Below are 14714 nucleotides of genomic sequence, written 5' to 3' on the forward strand. Positions count from 1 at the left end.
GCTTTCTTCAGACCCCTTAAAGCGGTACATATTCTAAAAACCCTTTCTCTATTATGCCATAACCTTGCTCTAGTCGGTCTTGTTTCTAATGCTGTTTCAACATTTGAATTTTTAAATTTATGAAACACGCAAAATTAAAAAACAACACACACACACATATATATACACGTTTTGCTATATGACTTCCAAGGTTTAAATTTTGAAAAATAAAAGACTTAAACTTCAACAAATAAAGAATGGTTTATTTTACTACTAACAAAATCAAGTCCTGGGCATTTGCTAAAAGGTCAACACTAGAATCAGGAAGGCAAGATGATGAGAGATTTGAGATAATTTTGAATGCTCACGTCACCTAAAAGGTCCAGTGATAAAGGGTTCATTAAATAAATTCTGATCCATCCACTTTGGTGGACAAGTGCAAAAAAATTAAGTATGATGTGACTTAAGAGTACACAACAATAAGGAATCAGTTTAATAAGATATAAAAATATATACACAGTATTAATATAGTGCAAAATGTTAAAATATCTAAAAACTGGGGGGGAAAAGTTAAGTATCTGAAAACTGAATAAAGACCAAGACAGAAGGGAGCAAAATGTTCCATGCAGATTTCCTAATTTCCATATTAAGGCTAGTAAGCCTGGAACTACTAAGAGATGTTTTCCCCCTTTTATCCCCATTTGCCAATTTTTAAAAATGTGCCTGTTGTGCTAACATGTTAAGGAGTAGGAAATTTAAACTCAAAACTTCATGGAAATAAGGAAGAAAACATTTTTTTCTTTCATTAAATTTATCTTAGATCTCACGAGAGTAAAGCCATAGGCTGCTTTATCAATGCTTCCCTCCCAACCCTACATATGATCTAGACACTCCAATCTTACCTCAAGTCCATGCCTCAAGACTCTCAGAGATGATCGGGGTCCCCGACCACAGGCCACATACAGTTGTGGAGTGTCTTCATTTGCCAAATCAGCTATCTGCAGGGAGAAAAAAAAGTCTACTTGTGGTTAAGTTTCACACTGATCCCTGATTATTCTCAGGGAGAAAACCACTTTTTAGTTTATAAAGCTTATATATTGGCTACTAGCTGTGGGGAAAAAAGCAAATCAGGTGGAAGCAAAAAAAGGCTGTACCAGGAAGTTAGCAAAGGACTTTTTTAGTGACAGAAGTGTTATATAACCTCCAACTGAAATCTAGCATTTCTTCCTAATAAAAACACAAACTATAATCTTATCAGTGTCCGTGGCTTTTTCACCAGTAAAAATCACATTTATTCATATAACATTAAAGTTTATAGATACCTCCCATTATTTCCCTCATCACTACTTTAAAACTATATTTACTGTCTACTGTTGGACTATACTTGATCACAGATGTCCTATCTACAGATGCTCCTATGATGTAGCTGACCAACCAATGGGTAACTCTACACCTGGTTGTTCGCCACCAACTAGGGAAGCCATGTTCTTGTACTGGCATCCCAGACATCTAGCTGCTGGTTTCCAGTACAATTACTTGTTAATGAACACGTGTAAAGAGGCTAGTCATTTGTATTGTAGTTTTGTCAAACTGGACAGTTAAATGAAAACTCTTGACTGTCTGTAAGGCACTGCACCCTACTTTAACATGGATTAGCATGTGTGTTGAGAGTATCAGCCTTACAGGTCTCTTTAAGAACAAAAAGTAGCTCACCTATTTTAAAGGCACCATCTTATTATTTAAAGCCTTTAAGCACATATATTACTTTTTCACAAAAAATGTTTTGCTATCTTTTCTACTATATGCACTTAAAAAGTTATTCAGAGAGGGGATACAGATGCCTCCCCAGGCTACTAAAGAGATCCATGACACACACAAAATACTTATAGTCCGACTACAAACTACACAATTGTTTCCTCAAATTCCAATGAAAGGGGGAGAAAAATTAAATTTGAAAATACTTATTTTCTATTGTCCTGAGAGGAATAACCTTTTCTCAAAAATAAAGAAAAGCAGTTAATTTCAGAATGATCAATTTTACCAGGAAGAGTACCTGACTGAATGCTGACTTGTTCCCCCAGCACACAGTGAGCAAACCTCTCTCCCACTAGAAGTGTGATCAACTAGACAGGACAGGGGATCCCTAACAGTCACTCAAACCCCAGCAATCCAGGACACACAGGCATGAGAAAATTCCTGCTCAACTGAACATCAGTAGTAGGGGATGCAATCCCCAGCCCAGGCCACCCCAGGTTCCTCCCTGCAGATGTGATTATAAAGTTCCAATTACTAGGCCCTGGCCTGGTAGCTCAGTTGGTTAGAGCACTGTCCTAAAATACCAAGGTTGTGGGTTCTACCTCCAGTCAGGGCACATACAAGAATCAACCAATGAATGCATCAATAAGTGGAACAACAATCGATGTTTCTCTCTCTCTAATAACAAACAAATTTCATTTATAAGTTAAAAAAAAAAGTCCCCACTGATCCCAGTGTCTCTGGAGTATTTCAAGGAGGAAATTAAATTTAAAAACGAGATAACCCTGGCGGGTTTTGCTTACTGGTTAGAGCATCAGTCCGTGGACTGAAGGGTTCCAGGTTCAATTCCAGCCAAGGGCACATACCTGGGTTGCAGACTCATCACCGGCCCCGGTTGGGGCACAGGAGGCAACCAATCAATGTCTCTCTCTCATGTCGATGTTTCTCTTTCTCTCTCTCCCTTCCACTCTCTCTGAAAAGCAATGGAAAAAATATCCTCGGGTGAGGATTAAAAAAGTAAATAAAAAATAAAAATGAGATAAAGATAGATATTTATAGACTATTAAGTGATAAAAGGTCAATTTCAGAATACTGTACAGTATATGAGCCCATTTACATTAAAAAGAAAAATGTAACACACATTTGTTTGTTATATGTATGTGTGTATGCTTATAGACACAGAGACAATGTCTGGAAGCAATCACAAGTTGTCAATAGCAACAGCCTCAGTGGAGTGGGGGGGGCAGCTTGGGGAGAAGACTTTTACTTTTAACCTTTTGTATGGTTTGAATTTTTACACTGAACATGAGTTTTATAATTAAATCGGGGGGGGAGGGAGAGTCCAAGAATTTATATAATGGTTTTTTTAGTTCCCCAACTTCTACCTTAAGCTGCTTCATCTTTACAACTCTGGTGATTCCACACTCATGCTGACAAACCTGAGGCTTAGACTAGACCTTAATTTAACAAGTTAAAACCTGAAACTCATTGAGATTCAAAACCAACTGTCTGGTACTGCTGCTCATTCTGGAAGTAACTGGAAAGACCCACACCTGGCAAAACAAAATGGGAGAGAGGCTGTCCAACTCATCGACCAGCACAAGGTTTTTGAGTGGTCTTGGCTGAAAGAAGAATGTGTCTCCTTCTTCCAGAGGCATGGCAGATGAAAACTCAGGCTCTTCATCATCATCTCCAAGATGTGCAATTTGATATAAGTAACTGGAGAGAAGCAAACAAGGCTTTAGTTAAAAACATTTTCTGTCTGAAGATAATGTTTAACATCAACATTAATGCTCATAAAAGCACTTTATAAATATCTAATCCAAATTCTAACGTGCATTTTTTTGTTTGTTTAGTTAATCCTCGTCCAAGAATATTTTTCCATTGATTTTTTAGAGTGGAAGGGAGGGAAAGGGGGAAGAGAGACAGAAAGAGAGAGAAACAATATGAGAGAGACACACTGATTGGCTGCCTCCTACACACGCCCCAACTGGGGCTAGGGATCGACCTGCAACCCAGGCTTGTACCCTTGACTAAAAATCAAACCCGCAACCCTTCGGTGCTCAGGCCAAGGCTCTAAACCTCTAAGCCACACCAGCCAGGGCAATTCTTTAAGTAATATACTGGACCTTCAATACAGAGCACTTTGAACAATATTCAATACAGCTACTTAAAAGCAGAATGACTAAATCAGTGTCTAAAATACATAAGATACTCACTAAGCCTCAGCATTTAACATTTAGTAAACACAGATTCTATGCTAAACTATGAAAAAGCAAATAAGGTTATTACCCTTGAATGATTTACAAAACGCATTAAAAAGACAACTAATATAGCTCTGGTCAGAGTGGCTCAGTGGTCAGAGCATGGGCCCATTAAGGGTCTCGGGTTCGATTCCCAGTCAAGGGCACGTATCTGGGTTGCAGGTCGAACCCTGATCAGGGTGCATATGGAAGGCAGTCAATCGATGTCTCTCTCTCACATCAATGTTTCCTATTCTCTCCTCCTCCCTCCCTTACACTCTCCCTAAAAATAAATGGAAAAAATACCCTTGGGTGAGGATTAACAACAATAAAAAATTAATATGAACTCCTTATTCAGGCAAGATGCCTATATACAGATGATAAAGACGACCTGTCAATACCTTCAGTGTCTAGTAACTAAAAAATATGGGCTAAATACAGGAAAGGTTGCTTTAGCAAAATCTCAGTAAAACAATTTCTGAGACTATAGTGTTGTGCTTAAGAGACTTTGGAACCAGGTTGTCTGAGTTTGAGTTAGATTTAGTTATGTGAATAAATTTCTTAAATTCTCTATAACCCAGTTCCCTAAACTGTAAATGGAATGGATAATGGCACTGTCTCATTGGAAATGCTATGCATTAAAAATTTGAAAGTGCTTAAAACAGTGCTTGGAACATATTAGCAAATGCTAAATTAGTATCTGATTAATAGGTTGCTGTACAGATTAAATGAGCTAACACAAGTTATCTAATGCCCCAAATCGCCACTCTTAAATCTTCCAAATTTCAGCTGCAACAGCAATGAATAAATTCTCAAAAGATCAAACTCATCTCACTCTGACATCCCACCTGTACAATGTAGTCTTTCTTTCTACTCTCTGCCCTATGAACTTCTATTCTGTGGGAGGTTGCCCAAGGAGTTTATGCCTCCAAGGGTAACTTTCAGCCCAGGAGAGAGAGGAGCTGGTGTTGTTAACCTTCCAATAGGCAATTCTAAGAGATACTCTGCTTGCTTCATGGTCAACAGGTCCTCCTGGAAGTGAGTTCCCACTGCCCACAACAGGAACCTCAATAACACACCCTTATACTGGCTTTCCTTTTTCTTCTCTTTAGATTTGCACAAGCAAAGTGTTTGTGGAAAATCTGTTTAATACTAAGTAGTTCAATAAGTCTTTATTGAATAAAATATCCAGCAAAAAGCTCAGGAGATCACTTCTAAAGCTATGTAGCCATCCAGAGGTATTGCTCGAAGCCACTGAAGTAGAGGAAAATAATCACGAGAAAGAATGTAAAAGGGAAAGGAGGGTAAAACTCTTGTTTTGAAGAAACTAAACATTCTTGTGAAAAGCTCCCTGGCTTTGAAGCCACATGGCCCCCTTGCAATTGTTACAGTAACCAGGGTGAATTAGGGTAATAAAAGGATTACTCACTGGTTTCCGAATTCTGATGCTACAAAAAGGAAGCCTGTTTTAAGCACACACATGGCAGCAGCAACAGGCACAGTATCAAAATACTTAAGCCGGATCTCAGTAACCTGGAGTAAAAAGAAAAAAAGAAAAAAATCCAAGTGAAGCTAAGCTAGGCTATGGAAGGGAGCCCAGTATAATAAGACAGCATAAACAGAGTAGCAAATAAAATTCTGTGCTTAGTCTTTCCCCCCCTCTAACCATGGTCTGCTTACCATATCTTCATCTGTCTCCAAAGTGATCTTGAAGATATCGCCCTGCTCTGTTTGGGCCAAAAAGAAGAACATCGATTTGGTCTTATGGGTGGCAGAGCAGACAAAAATCATTCCTCTTTCAGGGTCATCTAGGTCATTCTGGCAAAATCAAATATACAACCAACATCTTAGAAATGAGTACTTATACTGGATTTCAGCACCTTACCAATAAGGATTATACAAGCTACCCACGGCCTAGAAGCACCTGGAGCCTCTCTGTACAACCTTTGACCCAGAACAGCCAGCTAGCCATGGCAATAAAACACAATACCTAAAAATTCTTGTTTGCTAGAAATAAATAATAAAGCCTGGGTCCAAAAAATAGCCATAATTCCACTCTACAGCCTAATTACATCAGAAAGGCAAAGCTATCTCCAGAGAAAAATGTCAGGAGACACAAACTTTGAAAAATTATCATTTCAGGCTGTAGATAAAAACTTCCACATCCACACCACTACTATCCAAACCATCTTAATAACCAGCTCTGTTCTACATTAACTTCCTTGATTCTTAAGAGGCATTCCCTTGGCTATGATTTTTGGGTTTTTTGTTTCCAACATTTTGTATTTCTCTCATTTAATAAGCTCTTCAAGGGCAAACATGTTTTATACTTCTTTGTAGACCCAATGTCAAGTATGGTGCCCTGCAGTTAGATGTTCAATAAATGTCTCATCAACCAAACTAAATTACTTTCTACCTTTTACCAAGAATTTAACTTGCTAAATTTCTTCTTAGGTTTTCCAAAATTGATGGAATCTTACACAGATACCATGTATTAGAGAAAGTAATTCCTAAAAGGTTTAACTCCAGGATCTACAAATTAATATGAAAGAGGAAATGAATCAAAATTAGCTATGTACTGACAACTACTGAAGCTGGGTACACAGAAATTAATTACATTCTATATTTGTATATGATTCATAATTTCCATAGTAAACTGTTAAAATTAAGAGCAATGAAACACCATTTTCAACCACCAAAGTAGAAGCTAAGGGAAAACCACTGGGTGAAGATGTTGAGGAAAAGGACATTTACACAGTCTCAAAGTTCACCACCAGATTCCACATCCAATTACAAAAAGAAAAAGGTACCTTCTCTTTACAATGAAGAGAGCAAAGATACACCAACATTAACAAAATGATCGATTTAACATCACCAAGAATGAGACAAACCAACATTGTGTGACCCTAACATGATCTAGAGGGAAATACATATCACCACCTACATGATAATTCTATCAAAAACATTAACCTGGATATAATCATGAGGGGAAAATTATGGGAGAGACAAGAAAACTAGCCTACCCTTTTAAAAAAATATTCAGTATCATAAAAGACCAGAAACAAAAATGAGAAATATTATAAACTAAAGGAGACTGAAGGTCTATAGATTATAAGGGAATTTGGGGGAACGAGAGAGAAACTGAAATATACATAAAATAATTGTATTACATGAATGGTAAATTTGGAGGGCATGATAGTTTGGTTATGTACAAAAATGTCCTCATTCTTAGGAGCCACATCTTAGATTCTTGTAGTGAAGTGTCATGATGCCTACAACTTTTCAAATGATTTAGCCTCAAAAAGTTTATATGTGCACGTGCATGCGCATACACACACGAAAAGGGAAATGTAGCAAAATATTAATGGGTAAATCAAGGTTAAAGGCATAATGAAATCCACTGTCCTCATCTTTTAAATTTTTCTGTATGTTGGAATGAGAGAAAAAGATAAACAGAATGAAGGGCAATTTATCTCCAACAAATATGCCTGGCTTCTTCAAACTAAAAACTTTCAGGAATTTCAAATTGATCATGTTCACAGGTTCCTCTGAAATGGAAATTGTGTTAGTTTTTAATTCCCTCTCTCAGAACTTGTTTTGCTTTTACTAACATATTTTACCAGCTTTATTAGAAATAACATTTACAAAGAAACTAAAACTTGATAACAGATAAACTAAGAAACTAACTACACTGTAATTACAAAAATTAAGTTCATTTCACAAACACGAATATCTCTGCTCTTACAGCAAACAAACACCTTACCCGTCTCCTGGGAATTGGACAGCGGATATCCGGTTGGTCACCAAAGTTCTTGTAGGTGATATAGTTTTCAGAACAGATCAGCACTCCACTTGGACCATCTGACCCTCCCGGAACTGTCAAGAGAAAATAAAACTTAGCAATGATTTGCTATAACCATGAGTTACAATTGAGCTTCAACTCCTTCTCTCCTTAGCATAACCTGAAAGTACAATGTGCCTAAAGCTGAGAAACATTCCAAGTGTTGCTTTTCCCTGAAAGTTATGCTGGACAAAAATGGAGCCCAGTATGTGTGACTCAGCCTGTTCAGATATCCCATAATACATCTAAGTTTTCAGCTCCAGGCCCCAGATATCAGTTCTCAGCTTCAGACCTATAATCTAATCCTATGAATATTCCACTGACACCTTCAAAATACAATGTGTTCACAAACTCAAATTCCTTCCCAAACCTATTATACCTCCTGGGTTCTGTACCTTAGAAAATACCACCAACAAAATGACTAAACCAGAAACCTGGGTGTGATACTTCAATTCTCTTCCCTCACACAGCCCTACTGATTCTACCTCCCTAGCAGCTCTCGTATGACCAATCTCTTGGTTTAGTGAAACAGCTTCCTGACCAGTCGCCTGGCTTACAGTCTTAGTATCCTTCATTCCATTAGCCAAAATGCAATCAAGTACAGGCATACCTCGTTTTACTGCACTCTGCACATACTGCATTTTCATCAACATCAAGCAAGACTCTCCACCAGCAAAAAGATTACAACTTTGCTGAAGGCTCAGATGATGGTTAGCATTTTGTAGCAATAAAGTTTTTCTGAGCAATAAATATTTATTTTTAATCCTCATGCAAGAATTGAGGATATTTTTCCATTGATATTTAGAGAGAAAGTGGAAGAGGGAGAGGGGGGAAGAGCGGGAAGGGAGGAGAGACAGACAGACATTGATTGATTGCCTCCTAAAGGGGCCCCGACCACTCTGAAAAACAATGGAAAAAACATCTTCGGGTGAGGATTAAAAAAAAAACAAAAAAACAACAGCAATCAATATTCCAAGCTGACCGTGCTCATCCTTTCTTCCCTGCACCCATTAAAGGATAAGAGTTAACCACCACATAAACTTCTAACCTCACTGAAACACAAACAAGGTACTCAGGTTTACTATAAATTAGCTTCCAGACCCTATTAAGTAAACCCTCCCAAGTTTGGGCATAAAATAGACCAGGCAAAATGGTACAGAGCAGCTTTGAGAAAAGTACCTGTAATAAGGAAGTTGCCATGTTCCTCCAAAGGTTCACTGTATTTTCGGACCACATGATTTAAACCCAGGTCTAACTCATAGAAAGTAAGCGTCTGCTGGGTATTAGCTGCTGCTTCCCCTGTTGGATCATTGTCTGCTTCCTACAGAGGACAATGGCATAAAGATTAATCAGTACCATAAAATCAAACTTTTAGAGCTGGAAAGGACATCAGGATTCTCCCATTTTACAAATGAGGAAGCAGAAGTCCACAGATGCCAAATGGTTTGCCAAAGTTCACACTACTAGGTGATGGTAAAGCTGGAACAAAAACCCATGCCTCCTAATTCTGGGACCAAGGTTCTCTCATTTAGAGGATACTGCCTTCCACGCAAGGAAAAAAATGGTATGCTCCACCTTTCACTATCTCCCTGTGGAAAAAAACATCCCAACTATAATTTTATCTCCTTTTCCAGGCAGCTTTTCTCAATAAATACCCTGTTTCCACAGGGAGATTGTTCAAATCAGAGCAAAGTGTTATTACATAGTCAGGTAAGTTCTGAAAAATTCAGGAGGGCACTTGGAATATGGAAAAGATTTATTAGCAACACAGATACAAAATTCAAACAATGAAAAAATAACCTTAGGAAAGCTCTGAGGTGACTAGAAAAAAAAGAAGAGAAAGAGACAGAACGTACACACATTCCCTATTACCTCATAATCCATTTCCAGACAAGCAAACATTGGATTTTCAAATCCCACATCTACTCCAACCACGTGATATACTAAAGTGTTCGCTTTGTGGGCCTCCAGGGGAGATGAGATGGTAAGCCGGGCTGCAGCGTCTCTGTTTAAAATATATACCAATTTCTGTTTTTCAATGGCACCTATAGTTGAAGCAGACAAAACACACAAGATTTCCAGATAATGAATTGAGGGACCTAAAGAACAGCTAGATTCTTACCACAATTACTTTAAAAATCCTTAACAGCCAGCCCAAACTCTGTAAGTATACTAACTTAGGATTTCTTTTCTATCATTAAAATAGACAACAGTATCATTTTACCTACCTTCTTCCTAATACAGATTATAATATCCCAATAACCCTTCAGATATTTTTAGTGCCCTAGATTTAACGATATTGGGAAACTAAATATCATTAGTTTCATAATTGCCAGCTTTCTTGTTTCAGTTAGACCTAGTGATTTAGGGACTGGTTGGAGAGGGCTGCCCTCTAGAGGCCTGATCAGATACACAGAATTTTCTTCAAGAGATTTGTCAGAGAAGAGACATGAATGTGAATCATCACTTCAGGCTGATGAAAGCAACCATACTCAATGTCTAAAAATATAAAATCATTTCATTGTAGTCTTTTTGCTACAAATAATGCAAGAAATAGAAAAACACTCATTTCCAACTAGACAGGAAGTAGATAAGGTGTGTTAAGACTTTTTCCATTGTTTTAAAAGGAAAAGCAACTTTATGTTTGAGTTACTCCACATATGATCCAAACTTTACCCAGTTATGATTAGCACACTGCCAAGATTATAGCATTGTTATCCTAAACTGAACATCCATAATAGTCAGAGAGGCACTCAATAGAGCAAATCACTCACTAATCATAACAGCTCGCCCTTTGGGATCCACAGCTAAGAACTGGCCAGGAACAATACGGCGGCATCCACTCTTGCCAAAGGTTTCTTGGTGAATTTTCTCAAACATATTCTTAGATGGCTGGTATTCCAGGATAACAATCCGACCAGAATCACTGCCAACCACAATGTAGTCTTTAGTGCCACCCGTTAGCCTAAAGGCCATGAGCGAACGAATAACACCAAACACTTCCACAGTTAGCAGGGTGTGTACTTTGCCAGTGTTGGGATCCGGGCGAAGCAGCTCCAAGATCTTCCCACGAGAAACAACAATTTCCTGTTGTTTGGTTCCTAGATTGCCCCCACACACAAAAAAACAAATAAATAAGTCATGAAAAATCAGAACTACTCCAAAAAGTAACCTAGATGAGCCATAATGCCACTAAAGACAGGCAGAATTAAATGGGTTAGGGGCTCAGTATTTTCAGTTATTCTACTTGAAATGATCTAACAAAAATGGCACCAAGGTTTTTTAAATGGCTACACAAGTTACTTCCTTAGAAACTTTTTTTTCCTAACATTTGCCATTAATATGCATATTTGAACACTGCCCATACATTAATGGTATTAACGTATCCTTGGCATCACACAATTAAAAATTTCCAAAGGCTTTTTCTAGTCTATCTTTAAGGCTACTGTTCTAAGAAATTGTATTAACATTTTGTGCCATTTGATGTAGTGTCTCAAAGAACTTTTAAAGCTGTCAATAAAATATACCGTTTATTTCTAAACTCACACCTAAAAAAGTTCACTTGCTCTTGTAACTGCAATCAATACCTTCAAATGCATAATAGTCAACATAATTCCACCTGAACAGAGTTGTCCTAAACTTTAAACTAAATGTTTAAAATAACAAAGTTCTTCCTTGCCCAAACTCCCTCTCTGGTCTCAGCTAACCTGCTTTCAATATTACTATCATTTTCTCTGCCACCTCAGTTGGAAACTTGTATCTTTCACTTTCTTTCTATCCCCACTGTCAGATCTTCACTATCTTAATGGATTGCTATAATGACATTCCACTCTTACCCATCACAATCCATTCTCGTCTGCTCAATGCCCCACTTATTAGGCCACCTTACTTGCCAAAGGACATTTGGGTATCAGATAAAATCATAGTGCTTTGTAAACTATAAAGCATTATAGACATTACAGTGTTCTCTAATGATTAAAATTTTCCTATAATTTTAAAATTTGAAAAACATGAAACATAAAACTAATAATATTAAAAATGTTACATTCAGAAAGACAGTAACTGGACAACTTACCAGAGAAGTTGCCATGAATGGCAAAGCTAATACCAGTGGCTCGCTGCAAGGTCAAGTTGTACAGAAACATGGTGACAACACCACTGAGCCACCCACCACTCCACAATCCAAGCGTTGATTATACCAAGTCAAAGCAAGCTAAGAGCACATAAAAGGAGAAAAATATCAGCTGGGAAATTGATGTTTTAACAGACATTTCTATATAGGAACTTCTGGCTGAAGGCAGTAGAAACAGGCCTATGGAAGAACATATTCATAAGAGTTCCTTCTATACACCAGGAACTATATATACTTTGCCTCTAACCTCACAAGAAACCTACAGTACTTAATAGTAAAACTCATTTTATAGATGAGGAAATTAAGGCCAAGAAATTAAATCACATGTCTAAAGTCATAAACAAGTAGTAAAAATGTTGGGAGCTAGAGCTAGGATCTGAACCATTAATGCAACACTGTATTTGCTTTGTCACAGAAACCATGTAGGTCTACTTTTACTTGTATTTGAACAGGCTATGTGTTCACAAGGTTCAGAATTCAAAAGCACAGCAAAAAGCCCTCCACCCACCCATTCCCTAGCCATCCAGCTCTCCTCCCGGAGGAAATCAGCCAAGTTATATTTATCCTGTCCTTCCAGATATTTTCTGAATGGAAAAGCAAAAATGTACTGTATATTGCCCTGCCAGCGCGGCTCAGTGGTTGAGTGTCAATCTATGAACCAGGAGGTCACAGTTTGATTGTGAGTCAGGGCACAAGCCAGGTTTTGGGCTCAGTCCCCAATGGGGGTGTTCAGGAGGCAGCCCATCAATGATTCACTCTCATCATTGATGCTTCTATCTCTCTCTCCCTCTTCCTTCCTCTCTTAAGTCAATAAAAAAACATTTTTTTAAAAAAATGTACTGTATTTTACCTCTTTTCTTAAAAGGTTGGGTACTATATATTGTACACACACATTATACTGCAATTTATTTATTATTTTCTCTATCTTGGAGATACCAATAAAGGGCTTTCTCAATTTTATTTTATAACTGCAGAGTATTTCACTGAATGGGTATATTAAAATTCATTTAGCCAATACCCTGCTGATGAACATTTAGGTTGTTCCCAATCTCTTGCTATTGTGAACACTGCTGCAAAGAAAATAACTCACACATAGGTCATTTATACATGCATGAATATCTCTACCATTAATTCATAAAAGTGAAATTGCTGGATTGAGGGACTCATACAACTGAAAATCTGATAAATAGTGACAAATTACCTTTCAAAGAAACTCACCAATTTACATCCCCAACAATATATGAGTCTATTTCACCACAACCAGACCTCTACTCACTTGCACCTCTTCTATAGCTCTATGTCTCAGGAATGATTAGAATTTAAAATTTAAACCTACTCATCATCAAAAACTAAAACAAAATTGAATTCCTGCCGCTTCAGAAGGCCTCCCTAGGGTAGTCATGAAAAAAAGTTCTTCTCATTATACAGGACTTAAGACTACAAACTTATGTACCTCTACCACAAAAGAATTACCCAAAACTATACCTATACGGTCACTGCCGGAAAAGAAACTGAGTTATTATTAATTTTTTAATTCCCTCCGGTGGGGGCGCGTGGGGGAGGCAACTAGTCGATGTGTGTCCATGTTTCTTTCTCTTTTTCTCTCCCCCCCCCCCGCCCCCTCAGAAAAAGCAATGGAAAAACTATCCTCAAGTGAGGATTAACAAACAAGGCTGCAGAAACCACGAGCCACTTTTGAACCCCCGAAAAGCTACCTCCAGGCTGCTTTTCATTCTTTATACCCGAAGTCGGCCTACTTTCAAGTTCCTTTGTAACTGATGCCATCCAGTCACATCCTTGGAATTAATTTTCCCCAAACCTAGTTGAATCCAGGTTCCCCAACTATTCGTTCATCTTGGGGAATGGAGGAAGATGTATTTAAGAGAAAAAGCAAGCTAAAACTACAAGAACTTTGCACCAGGAACCATCACGGGCCACAACCTGGTAAATTTTGTGACTTCTCTCTCCTGTTTGTGTTTACTAGAAAAAGAGCCTGCAATTGCTCCCTCCATCCCTTCCCACGTGCCAAATGGACATTACCGCGCTTAAACTCGGCAGTCTTCAAGATAGATATCATTGCCCGTGTTGCAAATGATAAAACTGAGGATCAGAGAAGGAAACAAGTCGACCAAGTACCAAAATGCACATTCAAAACAGGTCTTAGCTCCAAAGACTGTTTCCGTTATTTACGCTTTTAACATGCGAGGCTTCTTCACTGACGCGTCCGAGTGCTGTTTACAGTGTCCTGAAGACCTCCTGCCCGCCCTTTCTCACACCTCCCCCAAACCCAAAGAGGCCCCAAGGCCTAAAAGCTAAGCAACCCCTAAAGGCTTATTTTGAGTCAGGTCCCCTTCCCACCTTGTAGACAGAAACAGGTAATAATTCCCGGGAGCCGTTTTCACGCCCCAAACGTTCCCGTCGACCTCCCCGTTTCTTGCCCGAATCCCCTCGGGCCTAGGCTGCCTCAGAGACGCCCCCCCCCCCAAAAAAAAAACCCCGGTGCACACTCCTATATAGCCACTCTATTCCTCTGCGGACCGGGGGAAGTCGGGGGGCTGCTTCTTTACCCTACAGCGGGAAAGATGGTGTAGATATCCAGCGGATGCAGAGTTCCTTCAAGGCCTAAGCCACCGCCAAAGCCGACACACCGGCATCCGCCATTAGCTTTCAAGATAAGGACCTTCAGCTTGGCGCGCGGCGGAAAAAGGCCCCAATCGGCGCCTAAAGGACGTGTATATAATTTTTTTAATGCATCGGTCTTGCA

At 38.7% G+C, this 14714-nt stretch overlaps 1 protein-coding gene across 2 annotated transcripts in view; it reads right to left on the reverse strand.

Moving 5' to 3' along the window:
• Positions 1 to 14646, reverse strand: part of SF3B3 (splicing factor 3b subunit 3) — a 38748-nt gene extending 24102 nt beyond the window's left edge. The window contains exons 1-10 of one of the 2 annotated variants that reach the window (XM_081117828.1): positions 14518 to 14646; positions 11894 to 12031; positions 10593 to 10919; positions 9691 to 9863; positions 8998 to 9139; positions 7741 to 7853; positions 5658 to 5795; positions 5407 to 5510; positions 3288 to 3453; positions 882 to 977 (exon numbers count right to left, since the gene is read on the reverse strand). In XM_081117828.1, coding sequence (XP_080973954.1) covers positions 882 to 977; positions 3288 to 3453; positions 5407 to 5510; positions 5658 to 5795; positions 7741 to 7853; positions 8998 to 9139; positions 9691 to 9863; positions 10593 to 10919; positions 11894 to 11963 — 1329 coding nt within the window. In that variant the 5' untranslated portion in view covers positions 11964 to 12031; positions 14518 to 14646. Of the gene's footprint in view, positions 1 to 881; positions 978 to 3287; positions 3454 to 5406; positions 5511 to 5657; positions 5796 to 7740; positions 7854 to 8997; positions 9140 to 9690; positions 9864 to 10592; positions 10920 to 11893; positions 12032 to 14308 lie in introns of both variants that reach the window. The other variant, XM_081117829.1, reaches the window with a different exon arrangement.
• Positions 14647 to 14714: the final 68 nt, after the last annotated feature.

The sequence above is a fragment of the Miniopterus schreibersii genome (assembly GCF_964146895.1).
Source record: "Miniopterus schreibersii genome assembly, chromosome: 18".
In the NCBI taxonomy this organism is placed as follows: domain Eukaryota; kingdom Metazoa; phylum Chordata; class Mammalia; order Chiroptera; family Miniopteridae; genus Miniopterus; species Miniopterus schreibersii.